This window comes from Aspergillus brunneoviolaceus (assembly GCF_003184695.1).
Source record: "Aspergillus brunneoviolaceus CBS 621.78 unplaced genomic scaffold BO95scaffold_17, whole genome shotgun sequence".
NCBI classification, from domain to species: Eukaryota; Fungi; Ascomycota; class Eurotiomycetes; order Eurotiales; family Aspergillaceae; genus Aspergillus; species Aspergillus brunneoviolaceus.
The window spans coordinates 256,916-279,525 of NW_020290747.1; the positions used below are offsets into that span (position 1 = coordinate 256,916).

Sequence of the window (22,610 nt, forward strand, 5' to 3'; positions counted from 1 at the left end):
GCGATGGATTATGGCGGTGCAGGCAGAAGAGGAACAAGCGAATACGACAGTGGTGGATCACCGGGCGCTCGAGCTGAATGTTCTCCTGAGAAGCTGAAATTTTGAGGCTCGACAATCTGTCAGACAAATAGACAGGAATTAGTCAACGCTGGCAATGGCGACAGAGAGCTGCGCGCGCTGTCGTTTTGGCGGACGGGGAAGAATTGCGGCGTTTCGGGGGGGGGGGGGGGGTCGGGAGGCTGGAGTATAGCGGCGGAGAAGTGGATTGAGCGAGGGGCAGGGTTAGACGCCGTGGTAACGAGGGGGAACAACAAATTTGTCTAGGAAACGACAGGGCTGGGGGAGTGCGAAAGCGAATGGAGATTTAACGAGAAAACGAAAACGATTTTGAAGAAGTATGGTGGTGGAGCAGGAGAAGTTTAAACAAGAGAGAGAGAGAGAGAGAGAGAGCGGATAAGGGAGAGAGGGAGAAGAAGAGGGAGAGAGAGAGCAGCCAGAGAGCGAAGGGGAGGGACGGACAGGAGAGAGTGAGTGAGTGAGTGTCAGAGAGTAAGTAAGAAAGGGAAAGGGAAATCCGGGCAGCGCAACAGGCGGGCTTCAAGGCAGAAATACGGGTCTCTTACAACGCCAATAATCCCCTCCACCGTGAGATTGAGTTGTTTGTCTCTCTCGATTTCTAATCTCCTTCTTCGTCTCTTCGCCTATAATTCCCAGAGATTGGGCGCAAGAGGGGACAGCGAGGGGAGAGGCAAAGAAATTTCAAAGTGAAGCGTCCCTTTCAGCTTTCTTTATTTCGGGCCCGAGAACAGCAGCAGCAGCAGCAGCAACAACAACAACAACGACAACAGAAGTAGCAATAGTGATCGCAACAACAAAAGCAGACCAAGACGAGGGCGAAGAAAGGACCGACTCGATTGAAGATGGGATTTCCTCCACGTTTAAGGATCCAAAGGGAGAGAGAGGTTCCAGCCTGTGGATGTCGAAGCCGTCTGTTCCTGAATTAGGTTTGTGGTTTGTGGTTTGTGATTCAATGTGGGAGGAAGGACGATGATTCTATTATTATTTTTATTCGGATTTATTATTTTTCTCCCCATTTCCTAGCTGCATCGGATGGTGGTTGAGTGATGATGAATTGAGATGAACCGAATTGACATGAGTGTCCTGTCCTGCCTCGTCCTGTCCTGTCCACAACGCATGATTGATTGATTACTTCTGAATCGATTGACAACAAGGTATTGATACCAGCCTGTTGTAACTTGCAACTCGACTACGTACCCCTACAAGCCCACCTCGTCTCCCCACCCCAGGGCAGACCACTTCCAACCCTGGATCTAGGAATCGTCTTGATGAAATGATAGTCCTCGTATCCTCCTCTTTGATTTTGTAATACCCAACATCATCATGATGATGATTACTCATGAAATCACACCCTTGTGGAAAAGCCAGTCTCAATACCTATAAATCCCTGGAATCCCTGGAATCCCTGGAATCCCTGGAAGGCAACTTGACTCCCTCCCCCCCCTCCCCCCCCAGCCTTGCATTCTGGGGGAACGGAATCTTTCAATAATCGTTGTCATGATGAATCACCCTACAGAAGGGGATTGACTCTGTCGGTACAGTACTTGCTATGAATAACTACACTAGCTATCAGTAGGTTCGACCCCAAGGGCCCAGTGCTTAGTTTTTGCGTTCTGATGAAGACAGAGAGGACTATACATGCAGTAGATCAGTCGATAGGGCATGTACTGTACATACTGTACATACATACGAGACGATACCATACAGCAGCCCAGCATTTCTGTCCCCATCACTACTCAGTGAAAAGTGGATGCTGCTGCTGCTGCTGCTGCTGCATGCAAGTCCAACCGACAGAGAAGAGGTGTCTAGAGATAGTCAGATATAACTTACTTTCTGAGGTAATAGTTGGTGGTGTAGGTGAGAGACTGCTGACGGTTTCCTCCTACTGTAGTCGCCTACCAACCAGGTTATACATAGTTATCTCTACTGCGTACAGTACCGAGGATACTGGCTACTCCATACTTCCGGTATGGCGACAACGAAAAAAAAAAAAAAAAAAAGGACCAAGGACCCTGGAGCTAGGACGGCCAAAACGGATTCAACCCTATATGGGAAGAGGGAGGGGGGGGCCAGAGGACAGGGACAGGGACAAGGAAGAGAAGGGGAAGGGGGGGCGCGGACAACCGGCGTGAAACCAACTATGAGTAATGGATCGCGCGTAGAAAAACTTGGCACTGCCAAATCTCCCGTCCAAAAAGTAGGCCAAAACAGTAGAAAAGAAAGAGGATCCTTAAGGTGTGCACGGAGTCCTGTACCTTGGCTCCTGTCATGATGCAATCTCTCCTATAAATAATGTCTCCTCTCCTACGGCGGTATGGATTACAGTACCTACGAGTCCTCTGGTTGTTTCCCTGTCGACTTGGCTACTACTCGTACTAAGCCGGCGTTGCTTTGCCCCATCCGGGCCCCATAAAACCTACCGACCCCATCGTGTTGGTCCCCAAATGGAGATGAGACCATTCTATCTGGATCGTCTCTCATTCTACTACCGTACTCATCGTCTCTCCTGATTCTTCAGCAATGTCGAAGGAAGGGAACGGATATACTGACTCAGGTGCACCTAATCTAATCGTTATCCTTGATTATCATTGAAACAGTGGCGGATTCCTCTGCGCAATCTGGTTTATCCCCGAGGAATGTCGCACAGCCATAATCGGTCCACCGGGAGACCACCGTCTGCATTCCAGGATTGTCTTCGGTCAACGTCAGGCGGTGGGATTGAATGCAGGTGAAGTGTGTGACAGTTACAAAGATAGTGAGCTGCTTCATGGGTGAGTGAACTGGCTGGCCGAAAGAGCCAGCAACAGTCTTGCAGCACTCCAGCCACCCTAAGTTATAGCCACCTACCGGCCGAATGGGATGTCTTTCTCGGTTCAGGTTCGTCGTGTCTCATGTCGACTAAGGGATCGACTCTGCAGGCTGGGTGTGTTCGGTGGGTATGCCACTAGATCTATTTAAACCTTGATAAACCTCAGGATGAGATGTTGTCAACATATCGACTGTGCATTGGCTGAGCGAAGAGACTATTGCACCATAGCTTGGTGTTTCTCTTGCGCACGGGGAAGTCAAACCCTTCCGACGACGAGTAAGAGTTTTTTTTTTCTTTCTTTCTTTTTTGCTTCACAAAAAAAGTGTCTATCAAAGTAAACTTTCGACAAAGAAGGGAAAAACCCAGACTGGATGATCTGTAACCGAAGCTAAGAAACACAGCTGGGAGAGCGGTCTGAGAGTCGTGCTGGAGCTGTCATATCTCGTCCGGCACCCGATGAAGAACAAGAACGACCACTCCGCTCCCCCCCCTGCGTCCAGTCCAATTCGACAGATCTCATCTGCAATGCTTCTCATCCTTATTCTTTGGTGGATGGATGATGAAATTCGATTGCGTGATGCACCTCTTGTTTGAATTCGCCCGATGCAGACGGGGATAACACGTTATTGATCTGCCGCCCTTGACTCAAGCCCAAATGTAAGCTGTGAGGTTGGGGGATGTGCATCCCTTGCGAATCCGAAGCGAGGTACGTATTCCGGTAGTTAAGGTAGTCGGTGTCCGGCGCCCATGTGCCCTTCTGGATGGGCTGGCTGGCTGGCTCCAGCTGTGTTTGACCCTTTGCACACGTCGCACGATGGGGTCATCAGTGCAGCCGGCCATTCTTATCCCGACCAGTTCGTATCAGGTTTGTCGGGCGGGGAACAATGGGGACGTGTGCGCTTTCTTGTCTCAAGTAGTCCAGTAGTTAGTTACTTGGTTTTGCCTTTTTACCACATAGTACGGAGTACAGTACTTGGTACGGAGTACGACTCTACTTTATCAATCGGATCGGATCGATCAATTCCGCCCTACCGCCACAACCTAGTGGCCTTAGGCTCGCAAATCTCTGTTGCCTAGCCCTGCTCCGGGGTAATGCCCAGTGGCTGGCTTGAGGCTAACGGGGCTGGTATAACATGATCGATACCCTCCAGTGCACCTCGTACGACCCATCCATCCATGACTGCACATCCGAATTCAAATTCAGGTTCAAAGAAAGAAAAAGAACTTCATATGCTCCAAATAGGTTTTAATTTACAAAGTGACCTTCGGAGGCACAACAACCGGGAGACAGCTCATCACATCGGTCTCATCACGTTTGCCCATTAGCCCCGAGATATCCTTCTATCTTGCCGTCAAGACAAGCAACCTAGTGGGCAGCGGGAGTCTCCTCCTCCTCCTCAAACCAGCTCTCCTCAGCGGGGGCAGCCTCACCAGCGGCGGCCTGACCCTCGACCTCGACCTCCTGGCTCTCGTAGGACTTCAGCTCACTGGCAAGGTTGGCCTCCTCGGGGGACTGGGGAGCGGCAGGGGGGGAGAACTTCAGGACGTGAGCATCGGCATCACCGGGCTTGACGGGAGTGGGCTTGTAGGCGCGGAGTTCACGGAGGTAGAGGTCCTGAACAGGGTCGGCTGCGAAAGAGAGAACGTTAGACTTGCGTCGTGGGGAGCACGCCGAGTCGAACATCGCGAGGCCAATGCGACTACACGACCAGTTCCCGAGAGTCGACAACGGCGGCAGAACAAGGGAATGGATCACCTACCCTGACGGATGGCGGAGGTCAGGAAAGTGCGGCGGGCAACAGAAACCTGTTGCCGAGAGACGCGGGTGAAGAGAGAGCGCTACCAGAAAGGGTCAGTTCACACGGAGGAGGACTATACCGACAACCACGGAGGGAATATTGCGGTGAACTCACGGAAGCTCTGAGAGACTGGGACATCATCGCGACGGAGAGAAGGGGGGGAGATAGACGAGGGGAAACTCGAAGTGGGTGGGTTTCTGCGAGGAGAGCAATTGCTGTCGACCGTGATTGAAAGCCGATGTTGGAAGTTCGACGTTTGTTCGGGAGGCTTCGGCTTGGCGGGCTGAGTCAGCAGCGGCTGCGGCTCAACTGTCTTTCAGGTCAGGTCAGGTGCTTTCTGCCTGCAATCCTCCGTTTGCTTACCTGATTCTCCTCTCACTTCACTCTCGTCCTTTTCGTTCTTTGTCCCTCAACCTCCCAACTCCCTTTCCCCCTCCTCCTCCTCCTCACTCCTTTCCCCTCCTCTTGGACAGGTCTGTTTCCACCACCCATCCGGCCTCTCTTGTCTGAGAATCCGACACATCTACGTCGCTCTGCTCGTTTCTGGTCTCCCCGATCATAACGTGCAGCTGCTACCTGTCAGGTTCTGCGGCCCATTTTTCCGTGAGACTGTAATCGTTCACGGAGACCTTGACTGGTTCATCGCGGTCGGACAAGCTTGGCCTCAAGGCGTGCGAAGACCCTCGAGTGACGGAGATTGATTAGTGACGGCACCTCCCCTGGGAACGTGCTATCTTGAGTTGGGGAGCTGTTCGCAGGACGAAGAGTCCTTTACCTGCTCTGAAAGGTAAAGATGCATCAGTTCACCATGGAATTTGATCCCATCTCTGAGGTGTAGGCAAGGTGTCGGTGGCAGCTGGTCTGGTAGTGGCCCTGCCTGCTCATCGTCCCAAGCCCATGTCTAGTCCTCATATCCTCCTTCTGCTGGGAGTTGTCTTCATCTTGCTTGGAAAGGGTTTGCAGCAGGCTAACATGAGAACGAAAGCCAGTGAGACGCAGAGACGTGACTTGCTCGCGAGACATCACGATCCGCGCCGCTGCTCCCTTTGCGTTGTTGCTGGAGAGGATTTGAATCCTCTGTTGACGAAGAACAGTCGCCACACTGTTCTCGCCGCTTTACATTCGTTTGTGTGCGCGCAAACATAAGCCGCTCTACTGCAGGAAATTCGCGAAAGTCGAGCCGGCGCCAACCCCACAGTCCATCGCAGAGAACACGATACGATCAGAGAAAATGGCCACCCAGAAAGCTGAGCCGCAATGGAAGAAGAATCTTTCCGCCCACATCATCTGCCCCGAGTGCAAAGAGGTCCCCCCCAACCTCGAGTTCCCCGGCTCTCACGAAACTGTCTGCGGATCCTGCGGGCTGGTGCTTGCTGATCGAGAAATCGACATGCATTCCGAATGGCGTACCTTTTCGAACGATGACCAGAACAACGATGATCCATCTCGTGTTGGAGACGCAACGAACCCGCTACTCAATGGTGACCAGTTGGAAACTCAGATTGCCAGCGGTGGCTCGGGTCGAGTGCGCGACCTCTACCGCGCTCAGAACAAGCAGTCGAGTGAAAAGGCCAACAAGGCCCTCCTGGCGGCGTACAAGGAAATTGGCGCGCTCTGCGACGGTTTCAATATTCAGAAGAACGTTGCCGACACCGCCAAATATCTGTTCAAGATTGTCGATGACGCCAAGGCCTTCAAGGGCAAATCGCAAGACGTGATCATCGCCGGTTGTATCTTCATTGCGTGTCGTCAATGCAAGGTGCCCCGTACCTTTACCGAGATTTTCGCTGTCACGAAGGTCACGCGAAAGGAGATTGGACGCATCTACAAGGCTTTGGAGAAGTTCTTCACGGCTCAAAACCTCGAGCGGATCAACGCCGTGGTTTCGAGCGGTGGTGTTCCCGATCCCAACGACACCTACACCGCGACCACCTCCACCAAGCCCAGCGATCTCTGCAACCGTTTCTGCAACCTTCTCGATCTTCCCTTCCAAGTCACCAGCGTCTCCTCTGCTCTCTCCGATCGCGTCACCACCATGGGCGACCTGGCTGGCCGTTCTCCTCTGTCCATCGTGGCCGCCTGCATCTACATGGCTTCGTACCTGATGGGCCACGGCAAGTCCGCCAAGGAGATCTCCCAGGTGGCCCACGTCAGCGATGGCACCATCCGTGGCGCATATAAGCAGCTTTACGCCGAGCGTGAGCGCTTGATCGATCCCGAGTGGATCAAAGAAGGCAAGGGTGACCTGAAGAACCTGCCCGCTAGCTAGATCGTCATGTCTTCTTCTCTTCTGATTGAAGCAAAAGCGTAAGAAAACCCTGGGCAGCCGCAATCTGCCTACAAAATTGCTCTGATCTTTCCCAACTCTAGCGTCCCTTTCCCCCCACATTCCTCCTCCCAAATCCCCGTATATCTAGTTTCAGCCTTGAACCACTGGTGTACGCCTTCAGACCAAAACAAAAAAAGACAAAAAAAATCTCAAATAAAAGATACCCTTTTTTTAAAGAAACATTCCCCGTACTTTCTTATTCTCAATCGCTCCCTCTTCCTTTCCAGTCCCTCCCTCCAGATTTTCCATTAGCAAAGAAGAGCTAGTTAATGAAGTGTTCATAATATATGCTTTGTTGCTATGATTACCACAAATGAAACATCATTTCTATTCCCGCGACAGTTTAACATCGCTCTGTGTGTGTCTCTTTTTGCTTTGAGTTGCTTTGAGTTGCTTTGAGTTGCTTTGAGTTGCTTCGAGTTGCTTTGAGTTCCTTCTTGCTTTGAATCGCTTCGAGTTGCTCTGAATTGCTATGACTTTCTTCCGAGTAAGCAATCGATCGATGTCATCCACTTCCCTTCCCTTGCCCTCCCCTTCCTTTCAGTATCGTATCCTCATGCTCTGACCAAAGCATGACGTCCAAGTTAGATCATGCCTTTTAACGTCTTTCTGCGGGTTATTTGCTAGTCAGCCAGTCAGCCAGTCATTCAGTCATGTGGATAACTATATATAACCGATAACTACTTTCGTTAGTCTTGAAATGCCAAGCAGACTCGGGTTTATTGAATGTGTGTGTGTACTGTGCTATACTGTATATCCACCGGCCTACATGTAGGGTAGGTACCTGGGTAGTGGTGGATTGTACTATGGATCTGGAGCAGGTATCCGTATGTTCTAATCACTAATTCTGGATTTTGATATATTGCTATCGGGGGTGGAATGCGGAGTTGGGAAGGGAAGGGAAAGGAAGGGGGGAACCTTGGAAGACATTGGGCTCTACGGCTGGTACAGTTCTGGAACTATATCTGGGATAGAGCTGGCGCGGTGCGGTGCGGTACTATGCTGCTAGACGAGGTAAATGGTGCGAGGATAGGGGATACTAGTCATGGATGTTGAGGGGTGTAAAACGCAACGCGAGCTGCCGGCAGGCGAGAAGTATAGATGCGATGCTGATTTCAAGATGGCTGCATAGTCTGTGGAGACTTCATCTATTGTTGTGTATAGATAGGTATGTGGCTACATACGGACAGGTACACTATTCAGTAATGCATATTGGCTGACTACTGCCTACCTTGTACGCAAGGGTGTGTTTTGGTTTGCTTGCTGCTCCTGTTTGTTTTGTACACGGGTCCTATCAACTAGTATTGGGTTCATAAGACAAACAGACACACACTAGCACACGGCAAAGGAAAAGAGATGATTAAGATACTGGGGCAAAAACACTGCATGCGATTGTCTGATGATCTACTGTCGCCCGCCCATACAATGTCTCAGTTGTCGAGGGTCTCGCCAATGTCACCCTCCGACGGCCTTTTACCGTCAGCAGACGCAGAGAGTCGTGCTGCGATGTCGTCGATGGGCGATCGGTCAGGCGGGGACATGATGGTGGGTTTCCCGGCGGATAGATCGTCTGTGGTGACAGGATCGACGGCAGGGGCCGGCGCGGCCGTGCTGTGGTCGTCGGCCAGCGGGATGGAGTGCTTCGCTTCGGTGAATGTCGGTTCCGGTACGGGCTCGGGTAGAGTCTCTTGCGTCGGGTTGACGTCTGCTGGAGCTGCAGCTGGAGCGACGGCGCCGGGCGATACTGGCTCGTCTTGGGCTTCTCCTTTCTCGAAAGCGGCGGTGGGAGCTTGGGGCTCAGCCGGTTCACCGGCAAGATTCTTGGCGATGGGAGGTGCCATGGCTTCCGGAGAGGTTGTCTGAGGAGGTGTCGGGGCTGTGGTCGGCTTCTCGTCACCGACGGTCAGGGTTCCGTCTTCACCCATTTGCCACACGTTCCAGGTCTCCGTGATCTTGACCTCGGGGATGGTTGGTAGCCTTGCGGGCGTCTTTTCGACAGCTGGCTTCCGCCTGGCGGGACCACGCGCACGGCCTTTCCGGGCATCACTGAGCGGTACTTTCTCGGCTGGCGCCTCCTCTTCCTTCTTCTCCTGTGGCTTAGGGGGCGCTTGTGGGCCGAGCTGGAGCCGCGAGTTCAAGTCGGACAGGAACCCGGCCTTCAAAGCGGCAATCTTACTTCCACCGGGCCGTGCGGGAATGGCTGGCTTGGGTTTAGCAGCAGTATCCTTGGCCTCTTCAGGGCTGGCGCGCGAGAGAGGTTTGGAGGGCCGGGCCGGAATTTGCGGCTTCGGTCTGTCGGGAATCGAGGGAGGTTGTCGCTTATCTGTAGGGGAAGTGACCGGCTTCGAGGAAGCATCCACCGCAGGGGCCTGTCCCGGGCGTTTCAGCGGCCGAAGGGGAATGCTGGGCTTTGAGGGAACCTCCGGGCTCTTGACCTCTTCATCTGCCGGTTGGACTGTCGTCACCAGCGTATGACTTTCAGGTGCATCTTCCCAGATATCTCGACTCGGAAATCGCTGCTTAGAGATCTCCGGGCGTGAAGGCCTGCCTTCCTGATCGTCCGTTCCCAGAATGTGTGAAGCGACTTTGTGAGCGTCAATCTGAGGCGCCTGGCTCTTACGATTCGACTCCTGCTCCGGTGTTTCAAAAGCCTCCTCCTTGGGGATGTCCGGCGTAGATACAGTGGCAGATAATTGCAAGCTGTTGGGTGAGTCCTCCCAGATGTCTTGGCTGGGAAACCGGTGCTTCAATTGATCCGGACGCTGCCTGAAGCGCTCTGCGGGAGTGATGGGCTTCTGGTCCTTGGACTCGTCCTCGGGGAAAAGAGGTTCGTATTCCTCGACATCCTCAAGCGGCGTATGCGTGCCTTCGTGCTCGTCACGCGAGTTGTATCTCGCCAGAGCTGGCATACCGCTGTGAATACTAGCCGTCCTGCTGTTCGAACGGCTGTGAGTCACGCTTGGAGTGCGGCTTCTTCCTTCATAGTCTACACTGCCATTTCGGCCAAAAGTCGGCGAGACAGCCGGGTGCTGGAAGGCAGACTCCGGGCGTACTTCGTCAGCTGCCAGGATAGACTCCGCCTTTTCTTCCTCGACATCCAAATTGTGGGTGAGCTCCTCGGGACCGGGGGTCTGAGCGAAGCCGTCCGGATGGTGCAAATGGTGATACGGTTCGTCGACATGAATGACCCGGGAGTGAGTCGATTTGTCGTCGGTTTCCTGTTCTACAGCACTTTCAGGCTGGGCTTGCGCATCGGTAGCCGGAAAACTCGAATTGCGCAGAGGTGACTCAACAGCGAGTCGAGAATTACGACGTGAGTCGAGTCCCGGTGACGCTAGCTGATGTGTGTATTCGTCTGAGGCAATGTAGCCGACCTCCTCATCTGGAGTACCCGCCAGGGCAGGGGATGTACCTGTACGTCACATAATCAGAAACGATCTCCCATTACCAAAAGACCTGCAAGGACTTACCAAGCCCAGAGCCATTCACTGCAGAGCCACGGACAATCTTGTTCAGATCGTCGCTGCTCAAGGCCCAGTCGGGCCGTGGTGTACCAACACCTGGGCCATATTGGCCTTGCTCCTCTCGGACGAATTCTTCGGGGTGCTTCTCATACCAGGCCTTCTCGAACTTGTCGTTTGAAGGAACACCATGACCATGCAGACCGTAGCTGCCAGGAGGCAGAGATGCCTCGCGGCCACTGCGAGTGCGGTGGTGGTTGCGTCCCGAGCGTTTCTCCTGGGGTTCGGCGAGGTAAGGGCTGGGGGATGGAGCTTGCACATCGCCTGCATTAGGGTACATCGGGACTCTCTGTCCGATCTCCGGAATGCCATGCTCCTCTCCGTGGAACGACTGTCGACGATCCGCGGACATGGTTGAGGAGTCACCACGTGAGCCGCTGGCTCGCGAGTGCAGTGAGCGGGTAGGCCGCTCGGAATGATCGTCATTTGAAGGAGATGGAGCACGCCCCAGGCCTGCTGCTGCAGCCTGACGGGAGTCTGTACGTGTCACAGCCTGCACCCTTGCCTTGGCGCTGGAAGTGGGTAATGACGGTCTTGGCGCATGAAGCTTTAAATCGCTTCCCACGTTCCGGGTCTCTGGCGGTGTAGCCTGCTGAGCCTCTGACACATTGGCCACATCCAGGTCCTGGTATTCAATGCCCTCTTGACCGAGCGAAGGTATCGTGACACTCGGGGGTCTCTGAGGTAGGTCATTCGAGGTGGTTCGTTTCAGGCCCCATCCGTTGGGCAAATCGTTCAGAGGAGACGGGGCGTAGCTATCGGGAAAGGGAGATACAGAGCGCTCAGCACGATTGGACGGACGAGGAGGGATCTTGGGGCCTTCTGCTGAGGCGGGTGCAAGACCCTGTTGTGGAGACCTCGACGGCCGCGGAGGAATGGCGGGGGCTGCTTGTGTAGTCATGGCTGGTTGCTAGTAAGGCAAGTGACAGATTGAATCTGAGTTCGAAGATCAACTCTGGCAGTCAAGTCAGTTGATTACGGATCTATAGGGCACAGAAATCCCCAGTCACATAAATCCGCGCGAGGGGGTGCGTGTCAATGGTTGGGCTGGTGACGACGCTAGCACAGGGTAGCTTTGCTTCGGTCACTGTATATGCACCCGGTTCGCCATGGGAAGGGGGAAAGACAGTACGTTGTCTATATTTGGACGGGTTTTTGAGACAAGATCGGAATTCATAAGAAGGATATTGAGATGTGAGCGGGGAGCAATCTAGGGTAAGGAATGTACATATTCTCCAAGTGAGTAGATAAGGTAGACGCGATGCGTGGCCGATCACCTTCTTTCACCGTTGACATTTCCCGCCAGCGCCTTGACAAAGACATGAAAGATTTGCGAGATTGGAGGGGGCACAGTCGGTTTTTGGGGACTTTGATAAGAGGAGTAGAAGTGATTCGCTTACCGGCGAGGTTTGAGGGTGGGAAAAGAAGTATGCGAGGTGCTATGCTTATGCGGGCGAGCTTTGGAGGGAGTATTGGCCCAAGTAGACGGAGACCAGATGGCGTCAATTGGATAGGCAGTAGGGAAAGCGGAGTCGAGCAATTATAGTAGTAGGAAAGAGACTTGAGGATCGAAGTATGAACAAGGGATCAGTAGATAGCAGTAGAGGGATAGAGTATAGACGAGAGGAAACTTTAGGGGAAAGTGGGAGGAGGATTCAGGGAGAAGGAGGAAGTTCAGCAGAAGCCGAGGGGTAGGAAAGATGGGCAGAAGAAATGAGTATGATGTATGACCTGTACTCCGTAAAGTAAATTACTCCCGCAAAGTGGCCGTAACGGCAGACTAACCGCATTCTTCCCTGCCACGGCCCACCGCCCCATCGCGTGACGCTCTCTGACGGCACCCCAACTGTATCAACTGCTGTATCAACTGTATGCGCCCTTGTCAGGCTGTGAGCCAACGACCTTGGTTGGTTGCAATTACGCCTGTACTCGATCGAGTACAGTAACTACTAACTAACTGAGTGAATGGTTCAGTTCAACATCTTGAACCTTGAACCTTGAACCTTGAATTGCCAGGACCAGGTCCATTTTTTAGGTTTACCATTTTTCCTCTCGATCCATTTCTATCTACCCTTCCGTCATTGGTTCTCGATCTTCGTGTCCCTTCAGATCTTTCTTTGAGATACCTGCCCGTTCCACCATCGTGAGACTGATTAGAAGCTCCATTGTATCGAAAGGTCATTGGATAGAGCCAATGGCCCGACCAGATAGTAAGAAGTCATCAGTACATCCATCAGCCGGAGGACCCTCGAATATTCCTACAATCGTTGGCATTGTATATCTCGATGAATTTTCCCCCATCTCTACCGCCTGCATTGTCCACTCCTCATGCGCGGAACATAGGATTGCAGGATAAGAATCGGCTGCCGTACCTAAAAACTTTAGGCATCTTTAGTAACCCCAGCGATGAGCATCTAGTACTCTTTGGTTCTGCGCCGGTGGCATCCACGAGAGCTCATTAATAGCTCATACTGACCAGCAGAGCTTGCGCCCCTCCCCCTCTCTCTCCCTCCCACCAGTCGAAACTTGGTATCAAGCTGATGATCCGCCGGCGAACTAATTTGGCCCATTTCGACCGTCGCTAAATATGAACAGACGTAGATACCAAAAATCCCTCGCCCTATTTCGTGTGACAGTGGAGAGGACTGACTTGCGTGAAAACTGAAAATCCCTCTCTGCATTACACCTTACCCTATACTGAAAAGGAGCAGCGAGATAAAAAAAAAATAATGCGGCCGGGCCAGACCATGGTCCAGATGAGCTGTGAGCCACAAGCGCCACGCTGCTGCTGCTGCTTGTAGTGGTGGTAGTAGTAGTAGTAGTAGTAGTAGTAGTAGTAGTAGTAGTCTAGTGATTTGGTATGCGACAGCAGCCCCGGCTGCCAGGTACCTTAAGTACAATTTCAATTACACGCCAATATTAAAGGGTGTTTTCTATCCCTGGTCGTAGCATAGCTGCCAGTTGATAGGGACGATTCAGTTCCAGCTCCCGAAGTACAGTACTCTGTATCAAGCAAGAGCTTGCACCCCCTTTTCTCTGGCGCAAATGCCAATACTACGAGGACGTAGTAAAGTAACCCCTCATGTGGCGGTGCGGGCTGGCTGGCTGCCATGCACATGGGCCTGATCGCCCGTTTTAAGGGTTGTGGGATGTCGCACAGCTGATGTGCTGGGCGAGTAAGGGAGGGAAAAACATGCAGAATATCCCTCATGGTGAACAGCTTCAATGGGTCACAGGAAAGTGTGCATATCATCAACCAGTCAGTCTGTTGCAGAGGCTTGGGCCTCTTTATTGCCAGCAGGCATTGAGAACTCCGATAAATCACTTCGGGAGTCATGATCACGCCGAGACAAAATAAGAAACTACTCGATTACACTGGGCAGAGTAAACTAGATACTCCGTATACTGTATGTATTTCGTACTTCGTATCGCATCCAAGGTGATTGTATCGACTTGGATGTGACTGGCCACATCCTCAGTAACCCCCTCTCAACCAAAACCCCACCAGCGCCGAGGCGGTGAACAGCCTGGACTCAACCGGCTCCACATCATGATTGCATCATGAAGCCCATCGCTCGCCGCCGTTCGCTTATCGTCCACGGGGGGTATCATCCTGGGCGTTTGCGATAGGCGTTTCTGATAAAGAAGGCTGCGAGATTAGTAGGTACCGACTGGACCCAACTAATGCTACGTAAGTTCTTATCGAGTTAGCACGTTGATAGAAAGGCCTCATTCTAGAATCAATACGAATTTGGCACATAATGTACGTATATAGTTTCCAGAAACATACCCCAGTATCCAGTAGCCACTCGACTATATGACCTGTTACATCCATCAAAACCAAACTCAGAACACTCACCACACAATAGCTGCACCCCATCCTCCAATTGCGCCTAGATCCATACTTCAACAACAAGCCCCAACATATCACCAGATCCGACGTCGACTCTCCGCTTTGCACAGCACCGTAAAGTACTGTAAAGTACATACTACCACCCCCCTTCCCTCGTCCCCACCCCCCGGACAATCCGATACGCATCTATCAGCGCCAAGTACCCTCCCTGCATGCAACAAAAAGACCACGAGGGAGAACTGAGAGACATACTCTAGTCTCTAGGCGCTGCACATCAACACAGACAATCCGGCCCCCGGCTCAATCAGCAAGGGACTCAGCTCCTGATGACTCGGACTCGAAGATCCCCGATCCCAGGGCCCAATCAGCGTGATTCCGGCGTTCTCTATCCTCGAAGCTACGGACGACACATGATAGGGGGACGGGGGCCCAGGATATCATCGATCGGTAAGGTAGGTTTGATTACTGTAATTGCCTAGCCGGACAACGAAGCTAGTTACTTCCAAGGAGAATCTTGCGCAACTTCAAGTCCCCCTCTGAGTCTCTACATCGCGAGGAGAGAGACGGGGCTGCCCAGAAAACTCCATTGAACGTGATCTAATCATTCCAACTTGTTCGTTCTCCGTACATGCATGGATAGCGTCAGCACAGACGCCAACCGCGCCGCCGGAAGCGCGGGGTAAAATTGGAAGCCTTCTCTCTTACTCGATGAGGAGACGGAGGGGTAAAACGAGGGGAAAGGGGGCAGAGGTATGACGTATCGATTTTGCCCCGGAGGATGCACTAGTGATCTTGTCCCTTAGGCATCCATTGATGAAAACTGGTTGGACTTGTGGTTGTCGTTCGCACTAGTATCGTAATATGTGTGTGCAGCTGTAATGTGATAACTACAGGTAGTTGTGTGCGACGAACAAAGCTACCCCAACGAGCATTGCTCGAACTCAACTCGACCGAGCTTGATCGCTGGCGATGGCACTGGCGCTGGAACGAAGCTTATTGAGTGGTTGAAGTCCGGCTATCGCATTCCCGTGGTTATATTGATGATGCATGATGCCGTCCGGGAGGTCAAGGGGAAATGCAAACAGCCGGGCAGGCCCTTTCAGGGCCAGGGCTGAGGTTCAATCGAGAGAAGGTTGCCCGAGCTTAGTCCCCCTTTCCTGGGTGACAGACTTTCCGGAGTATATGCGATTGGCCTTGGAAAGAGCAAATTTCATATTCATCGCCAGGATGCTGGTAGGTAGGGTATTCGCTGCGGTGAACTACTAGTTGTTACAGGTTTCATCTAAACTCATCACGAAAGACCTCAGCGAGGTAACAGATGCCAAAAACAAAGCAGACCGATACAAGGCAAGGTAATAAGAATGGCTCAAGCAAAGCATCAGCAGCAACCCAAACTCCAGCGAAGCTGGATTAGGTCTTGCAAAAAGCAAAGCAAAGCAAAGGAGTGCAAAGCCCCTCCGTCGCAGCACGAACGCGATGTCGGCTCATCATCGCATCACACTCAATTCCAGCCCCAAGAAGCCTTGCATTCCATGATTTGACTTTCTGACTAAATGAAGTCACTCTTTAGAATCAGCTTGTCGTTGACCTCGGGAGAATGCTCACATTGTATAAGTTGTTTTCTCCTTTTTGCGCAAAAGCCTACGGCCTCTACACAATCATCTGCGCGAGTCCTTGGCCACCCAGTGTCTTACTGCTGACAAACTCTTGGCTCTTAACGGCCGCCAGCGCGTAGAAAATGGCCGCAATCAGGAGAACAACAGCCGCAGCAATCAAGCTGGTGGCATCCTTGAGCAGACTGAGAAATTGCACCACACTCATAACAGCGTACATGCCAGCACGCATCCAGTTGGTTGTAAACTTGCGGATGAATTCATCGAACTTCGGCGAGGTCGGGCAGATTCGGAGCAGGAAGGGTACTTCGGTGAAGATGAGAATGAAGGCGGAAATACTGCACAATGCATGTGAATCCCAGATTCCAGTTTTGCGGGGTACCAAGCCACTCACAGACACAGGACGCTGAAGATGATGATCACCGCATTGAAACTGAAGATATTGGCGATACCGAGAGCCAGGCATAGGATGATGCACACAACACCGGTCCTAGTTTGGATCAAATTAGCGCTTGTGGCCTGCGATTCAACGTCTCCCAGCTCTCGCTCATATATCGTGCTTCAATAGGGCTCATCAGGTATTGCATGCTTGGTCGCTTTGGCAGGCGGGTGTTGAATGAGCTCCCATCACGGAGGCGCCAAGCGTCCATGCTGGGGGCCAGGCAGCAGTTATTCTTTCGCTTGCATTGTAGTTGCGAAGCTCCCAGCCGGTTGAATTGTACAGAAGTCACTGGATAGAAAGAGCGCGACATACCATTGACCGTAGATACCTAAGCGAACAGATCTTAGCTCTTTTTGTTTTTGAATCAGCCAAAGTGTAAACAATGCAGGTCCATACTGAAGTTTCTAGTGCGGAACTCCTCGGCGAGAGTCATGGTGGCGATCCAGTAATTTTTTTGGCTCGGAAAGAGCTTTGTGTGGTAGAGGAGATGTAAGAAAGTAAGAGTGACCGGTTGTGCAATATCAGATAGATCTCTTTTATGCTGATCTGCAGTATCCTAGGTTGGGGAACGGGGTGGATTGTAGCGCGATTGACAGTTGATGATGGGGCCAGTTTGTCTATCCGACCGACCTTTCACCGCTCTGGCACAGCCGGGGCAAAATCCGGGCTCCCGCATTACTGCCACCCATGGTCGACGCTCCGCCTTCCAGACAACATAACCTCCTCAGCAAGTATTGCTTGCATTGATCTCTGCGCCGCGAAACTTGTCATTGTTTGCGACATAGCTCGCTGCCTGGTCCTTGGTACTGGTATATGTCCTGTCGTACATACTCTTCGGCCTCTGCATCCCCTACTTTTGACCCCAGACATGGAAGCCGTTTCCAGGCATAGCCGCAATGCTTCTAGATGTAAGGAGTCTCAGATGAAGTAGTGGTCGTCTCCCGCTAATGTATGATAGCTTCCCGACCTCGTAGTACGACAAAGGGTCCACTTGACCAGCTAGACGAGTAAGCAGACTAATGTACTTTGTCAATGTCAAGGAAGAAGCTGATGAAGCCAGTCCACTCGGCACCGAAACGGTGAACACACTGAGGCAATCCTGCCCGGCAGCTCAAACTGAGCTGTCTGGTCTTTCCTTTGAGAATCTGGATCCACTTGCTCCTGATGATCTGCCACCTACCGTGGAGAAAGACCTCTCATTCCTTCTTCGCTATGAGATATATCACTCTCTGTCACAGCTGGACATCCCACATGCATTGCGCTCCGAATTCATCGTTCCAGCCTCCAGCGAGTCATTATCTTCGACTCTTCAAAAACTCGAGAAACTCCTGACGGAGGGCCATTTCTTACTGGCAGCTCATCTCAGTGGAACGATACTGGCGTCTTCTCTGATCAAACCCACAGACATCAAACGCATCTTTGCTTTGTTCTACACCCGGTTGGCATGCCTACAGCTTTCCGGGAATACCATCATTGCCGCACAGGAGTCTAAAGCTCTGGAGGACTTGACCTCTGCTTTTTACTACGTAGAGCCGCTACCTGATAAATCCGACAAAGATCCGAGCTATCCTCGCCATATTGTGCCATGGCCTCTGAGGGCCTTAGCCGTGCGACTTCAAAGTATAGGATTCGGCGATTCTCGAAGGGGCATTGGCGGTCTTTATGAGATTGGCCTGGAGGCAAGAAGGGAGATCTTGCGGGCAGATCTTGATCCGGCGGAGCGGCAACTCTGGAGGGAACGGCTCGCGGACTTGGGGATCCGGAACGTCAATGCACTGATCGAAATGGGCGATCTCAATGCGGCCAAACAGGCACTCTATAGTTTGCGCATGTCAGGCGTAGACAATGAAACCCGCAACGCAAGGAAGGCGCTCCTGTTGGTGTTGATCGGCGATCTTGACAGTGCCAGGCTATTGTGCAGCGAGGGCAATGGAAATGAGCAGGGCTTCTTCAACGCCCTCTTCAGTATGGCTGAGGGTCAATATAGCACGGCAGCCGACGAATGGCGCAGTCTGCTGGAGCGCGAGCGCCAAAGACCTGACGAAGCCATTATCCAGCAGAACCTAGCAGTCTGCTTGTTGTACACTGGTCGACTGAATGAGGTAAGTCCCCTGGTGTGATGATAATGGATTGGCAACCAATGCTGACTATGCCTCTAGGCTCGTGAAGTTCTCGAATCCTTGATACAAAAAGAGCATTCATTCCCGAGCCTCGTGTACAACTTATCGACTATCTACGAGCTGTGTTCTGAGAAGGCTGGGAAGCTCAAAACAGATCTTGTCGAGACTGTAGCCAAACAACCAGTGACGGGAGTCCTAAACTTGGACCGGCCAAGTGCAGATTTCAAGATCTAATGTCAATCGATGACACAGGCCGCACAGTGTTGAAGAACCGTTCCAGCTCAACCCTCCTTATCCATGTGCTATGGCTAAACCAATTCAAGCATCTTACCCTATGCCAGACGCCATAACCTTGAATCACAATTTGCCGAGCCATGATATAATGATATAACAATACTTTTCGGCCATTCACCATCACAGAGCCTCCTTGATGGGGGTCAGATTGACGGTGGGTTTCTGCTTCGGCCTCCTAATGATAATCTTATCACCTTCTTTCTCCCATCCGAGCTTCTCCAATTCCACCAGCTTCTCCCACGTCAACTCCTTCTCTCCGGTACAACCTTCGGTGATCCACTTGCTATCGGCGTTGAGATAAGCTTTACCCACAGCTTTGAGAGCGTGCCTTCGAACCCGTTCCTCAGCCCAGTTGAGGACGGCGCGCATGTTGGAATCTACTCCCCTACGGATGCGCCAAAATATAACCCAGTCATCATGTGCCAGCGCGTGCAGGACCTCATCGACCGTGGACGAATTGAATGCATATTTCCTGCGCGCCCGCGCACGCAGCTCATAAGCGGCACCCAAGTCCTGTTGCCGGCAAGCAGAATCAAGGATCTGATACGATATCACCTCTTTTAAATCGGAGTCTGGAAGTGGATGCGATGGAGTGTGGAGCTCTTCCATGAGGTATCGGAGGGAGGGAGTATACGATGGAGGATGTTGGGCTCGGATGGCGATCTTAACGGAGAACAGGTGAACCTGCTGGGAGAAAATGATAGGGATTGTGGATGCAGTGGCCAGGACGGCCTCCCGGAGCTTTCTGAGGGAGAGCAGGATAGTAGATAACTCTGATGCTGCCGAAGGAGTGGATGTCCCTGTTGGTCTCGTGGGTAAGGAAGCAGGCGGGTTCTTGGTTGCGTCATCCGAGGCGCTCCTGGGGAGGGATGTCCAGGCAGCGTCCATGTCCTTCGCATGAAGAGCGCAGAAAGCCATATATCTTTCAACAATACTTTTATAATATTCCTTTTGAGCTTTGTGGTCTAGCAATCTGCGCATGTCAGCCCGGGCGGAGGTGGGGGGTTGGAAGGCGCGCAGGCGTACTTCCGGTCTCCTTTAGATACGAAGCCCACCGTCTCCAGGGAGTCTGCCACGGGCTTCAGGCGACTCCCGGAAGCTTTGCGTATCGGGGGCGCTCGACTAGTCATATTCAAAGGAGCGACGAGTTGTGAATAGCCGGTTGGAGTGACGTTTTGAGGGGAAGAGGGAGACGGAGTGGGGATGAAGCTACTGTAGCTACCGTAGCTACCGTATGCTATCGCGGTGGTGTTTGCAGGGTTTGCGCTGTTTGTTTTCTTGTCCTTTGCCCCCCCAACAATGCCCGAGGAAGCGGCGAGTTTCCGCTGAGTCCCAACCGACTTTCTTGTCCTCATCAACCTCTTTTTTGGGTCGCGGTGATTTTAGCGGGGGTTCCGGTCACTCCTGGGCTATTTGGTCTTGGAAGCGAGCCATATTGGGTATTCAGTTCAGGGTCACCGGTCCCCTTCTTCCCTTGCCAACCTCGTCGACAGAGTTGAAACAAATCCCGGAATCCATCTGTCATTGTACGTACATACCCACATACAGTATCCGCAGGCTGCATGTGAAGAAGATGGCCCCTCGCCAGCGTCACTCCACTCACGGCCAAGAGAAGGCTCTGGGCACGAGTCAGCCTGCTGCTGTGGCAGCTGCTGTGCTGGAACAGCCTCCCAAAGTCCTCAAGAAGCTGCTTCACTGGGAGGAGCTCCCCCATTGGCAGCGCGATAACCAGCACATCCATAGCGGGTATCGGCCGGCCTCGGCTTCCTTCCTTGTTTCCTTCCAGTCCCTGACCTATCTTCACAATGAAACGGTCAACATCTACACGCACTTGTTGCCATCGTTGCTGGTCGTGCCGGCGGCCTTCGCACTGTATCGGGCACTAGCCCCCCGATATGAAACGGCGACGCAGGCGGACATGATCGTCTTCGGCTGCTTCTTCGCCGGGGCGGCCTTTTGCCTGGGCATGTCTGCCACCTACCACACGATCTCGAATCACTCGCCCATGGTGGCGCGCATCGGGAACGCGTTCGACTACGCGGGCATTGTGGGGCTGACGGTGGGCAGTTTCATCCCCAGCGTTTACTTTGGCTTCTACTGTCAGCCCGCGCTGCAACGGCTCTACTGGAGCATGATCTGCACGATTGGCCTTGGCTGCGTCGTCGTCTCGATCTTCCCTCAATTCCGGACCCCAGGCTGGCGACCGTTCCGGGCGGCGATGTTTGTCGGCATGGGCTTGTCAGCGGTATTTCCCGTGATCCACGGATTACGCCTGTACGGGCTGGGGCAGATGACACGCCAGATCGGACTCGGCTGGCTGGTGCTCCAGGGTCTCCTGTACATCCTGGGGGCAGCGATCTATGCGGCTCGGGTCCCCGAACGCTTGCGACCCGGCCAATTCGATCTGTGGGGAAGCTCCCATCAGATTTTTCACGTGCTGGTGGTCTGCGCCGCAATTGCTCATCTGACCGGGTTACTGAAGGCGTTTGATTACAGACACAGCGGGTTCGCCGCCAGCTGTGCTTGGAGCTGACGGTGATTCGCCGGCAAGGGGATCTAGGATCGCACAAGGGGCCTTTTGCTGGTCACCATCTTCGGAAATCTAGCCATAATCGACTGATTCTTTACCCCTAGTACTAGAGCGCAAAGATGAGCTGAGAAATAGACGCTGACGTCAAAACACGGGATACGAGACATTTTGTCTAACAATTCAATTTCCACATTTCTTTGCTGACCATTGCAACATTTTATAACTGTGAATTTCTTAAGGGTATCTATTCAGATGTTCACCGCTTGCCCTGCGACATTTCAAACCGGGCAGGCGAATCCCGCATTCAGTCTTACAGCTCACATGGTATGCGCTGGCTTGCATACCGATTTTCTTTTCCAGTGCTATTGGATGCTACGTCAGAGACAATAGCCTTTTTTCGCCTTACGAATTGGATATCTTGATTCATGCAGAATTTGCATTAAAGTTGGGGGCAGGAGTGAGAGAGGGTGAAGTCCCTTCCCGCCCACTGACTGGGCCTGCCGAACAAACGAAGGCAATGTTGCACTTGAGCTTATTATCTTGTTGGACCTCTTACGTTAGAAAATAGACGAGTGTTATGGTTGGGCCGCTGTGGTGGCCAAGCAACGATGGCTGAAATCGAATCTGGCAGATTGATTTTGATTTTCTTTTTCTGTTTTTGGAGTGTGTATTTTCTTTTCCGACAAGTAAGATGATAAAGAATGTCGAAACAAAAGATAATCCACGGGCAGGTCAGTTGGACACACACATGTCCAGAAACCACGACGACGCTCAGATTCGCGAGGGCCCCCGGCTTTTCTTCTTCCCTTTCCCCCATGCGAGGTGGATCAGATGGAATGATTTAAGGTGTCACGACGGCTGACTTCATCTGCGCTTACCGTTCATTTAGGGATTTCGCGATACGAAGTTCAAGTCTTGCAGGTTTGGGCCCGCCCGCACCCAGCCAGTCAGTTCGATTCGATTTAGTTCAGTCAGTCAGTCAGTCAGTCAGTCAGTCAGTCAGTCAGTCAGTCAGTCAGTCAGTCAGCCCCAGCCCAGCAGCCGCCAGCAGCCAGCAGCCAGCAAACCAAGCAAAGGGGAGCCCAGCGTTAGGGGGAAGGGTGTATGAAGACTAGCACTGTGGGTGGTCGATATAAATAAGAATGCGCGCGCGCTGCTGCTGATGGGATTCAAGCTTATATTATACTTTTCTTGCTCGGAAAAGCATATGAAGTAGATATAA

General features: G+C 52.4%; 8 protein-coding genes across 8 annotated transcripts; 3 read left to right on the forward strand and 5 right to left on the reverse strand.

Annotated features, from left to right (window-relative positions):
• Positions 1 to 4,253: 4,253 nt before the first annotated feature.
• Positions 4,254 to 4,827, reverse strand: BO95DRAFT_461474 (ATP synthase subunit H; the record flags this gene model as incomplete). Its single annotated transcript, XM_025588825.1, has 3 exons — positions 4,254 to 4,516; positions 4,648 to 4,726; positions 4,801 to 4,827. 3 exons carry the CDS (start codon positions 4,825 to 4,827, stop codon positions 4,254 to 4,256), a joined length of 369 nt encoding a protein of 122 aa, XP_025444587.1.
• A 1,090-nt stretch (positions 4,828 to 5,917) lies between these two features.
• Positions 5,918 to 6,955, forward strand: BO95DRAFT_357576 (transcription factor SUA7; the record flags this gene model as incomplete). Its single annotated transcript, XM_025582360.1, has 1 exon — positions 5,918 to 6,955. One exon carries the CDS (start codon positions 5,918 to 5,920, stop codon positions 6,953 to 6,955), a length of 1,038 nt encoding a protein of 345 aa, XP_025444588.1.
• A 1,490-nt stretch (positions 6,956 to 8,445) lies between these two features.
• Positions 8,446 to 11,437, reverse strand: BO95DRAFT_451379 (Aim21 family protein; the record flags this gene model as incomplete). The annotated part of the gene is made up of 3 exons (XM_025588074.1): positions 8,446 to 8,700; positions 8,761 to 10,427; positions 10,486 to 11,437. 3 exons carry the CDS (start codon positions 11,435 to 11,437, stop codon positions 8,446 to 8,448), a joined length of 2,874 nt encoding a protein of 957 aa, XP_025444589.1.
• A 1,933-nt stretch (positions 11,438 to 13,370) lies between these two features.
• BO95DRAFT_67198 (uncharacterized protein) lies at positions 13,371 to 13,851 on the reverse strand. The gene has a single exon (XM_025592126.1). It carries the CDS (start codon positions 13,787 to 13,789, stop codon positions 13,439 to 13,441), a length of 351 nt encoding a protein of 116 aa, XP_025444590.1. The 5' UTR covers positions 13,790 to 13,851; the 3' UTR covers positions 13,371 to 13,438.
• Positions 13,852 to 16,039: 2,188 nt separating this feature from the next.
• BO95DRAFT_512646 (Tvp18 family protein) lies at positions 16,040 to 16,963 on the reverse strand (the record flags this gene model as incomplete). Its single annotated transcript, XM_025591534.1, has 4 exons — positions 16,841 to 16,963; positions 16,757 to 16,772; positions 16,397 to 16,492; positions 16,040 to 16,340 (listed from the first exon to the last, which is right to left on the reverse strand). The coding sequence occupies exons 1-4, from the start codon at positions 16,875 to 16,877 to the stop codon at positions 16,040 to 16,042; spliced, it is 450 nt and encodes a 149-aa protein (XP_025444591.1). The 5' UTR covers positions 16,878 to 16,963.
• Positions 16,964 to 17,395: 432 nt separating this feature from the next.
• BO95DRAFT_357772 (uncharacterized protein) lies at positions 17,396 to 18,798 on the forward strand (the record flags this gene model as incomplete). The annotated part of the gene is made up of 3 exons (XM_025582371.1): positions 17,396 to 17,451; positions 17,505 to 18,546; positions 18,604 to 18,798. 3 exons carry the CDS (start codon positions 17,396 to 17,398, stop codon positions 18,796 to 18,798), a joined length of 1,293 nt encoding a protein of 430 aa, XP_025444592.1.
• On the reverse strand, positions 18,685 to 20,046 carry BO95DRAFT_409082 (uncharacterized protein). Its single transcript, XM_025584130.1, has 2 exons — positions 19,885 to 20,046; positions 18,685 to 19,831 (listed from the first exon to the last, which is right to left on the reverse strand). The coding sequence occupies exons 1-2, from the start codon at positions 19,986 to 19,988 to the stop codon at positions 18,979 to 18,981; spliced, it is 957 nt and encodes a 318-aa protein (XP_025444593.1). The 5' UTR covers positions 19,989 to 20,046; the 3' UTR covers positions 18,685 to 18,978.
• A 385-nt stretch (positions 20,047 to 20,431) lies between these two features.
• Positions 20,432 to 21,391, forward strand: BO95DRAFT_461480 (hemolysin III family protein; the record flags this gene model as incomplete). Its single annotated transcript, XM_025588826.1, has 1 exon — positions 20,432 to 21,391. One exon carries the CDS (start codon positions 20,432 to 20,434, stop codon positions 21,389 to 21,391), a length of 960 nt encoding a protein of 319 aa, XP_025444594.1.
• Between the last annotated feature and the right edge of the window lie 1,219 nt (positions 21,392 to 22,610).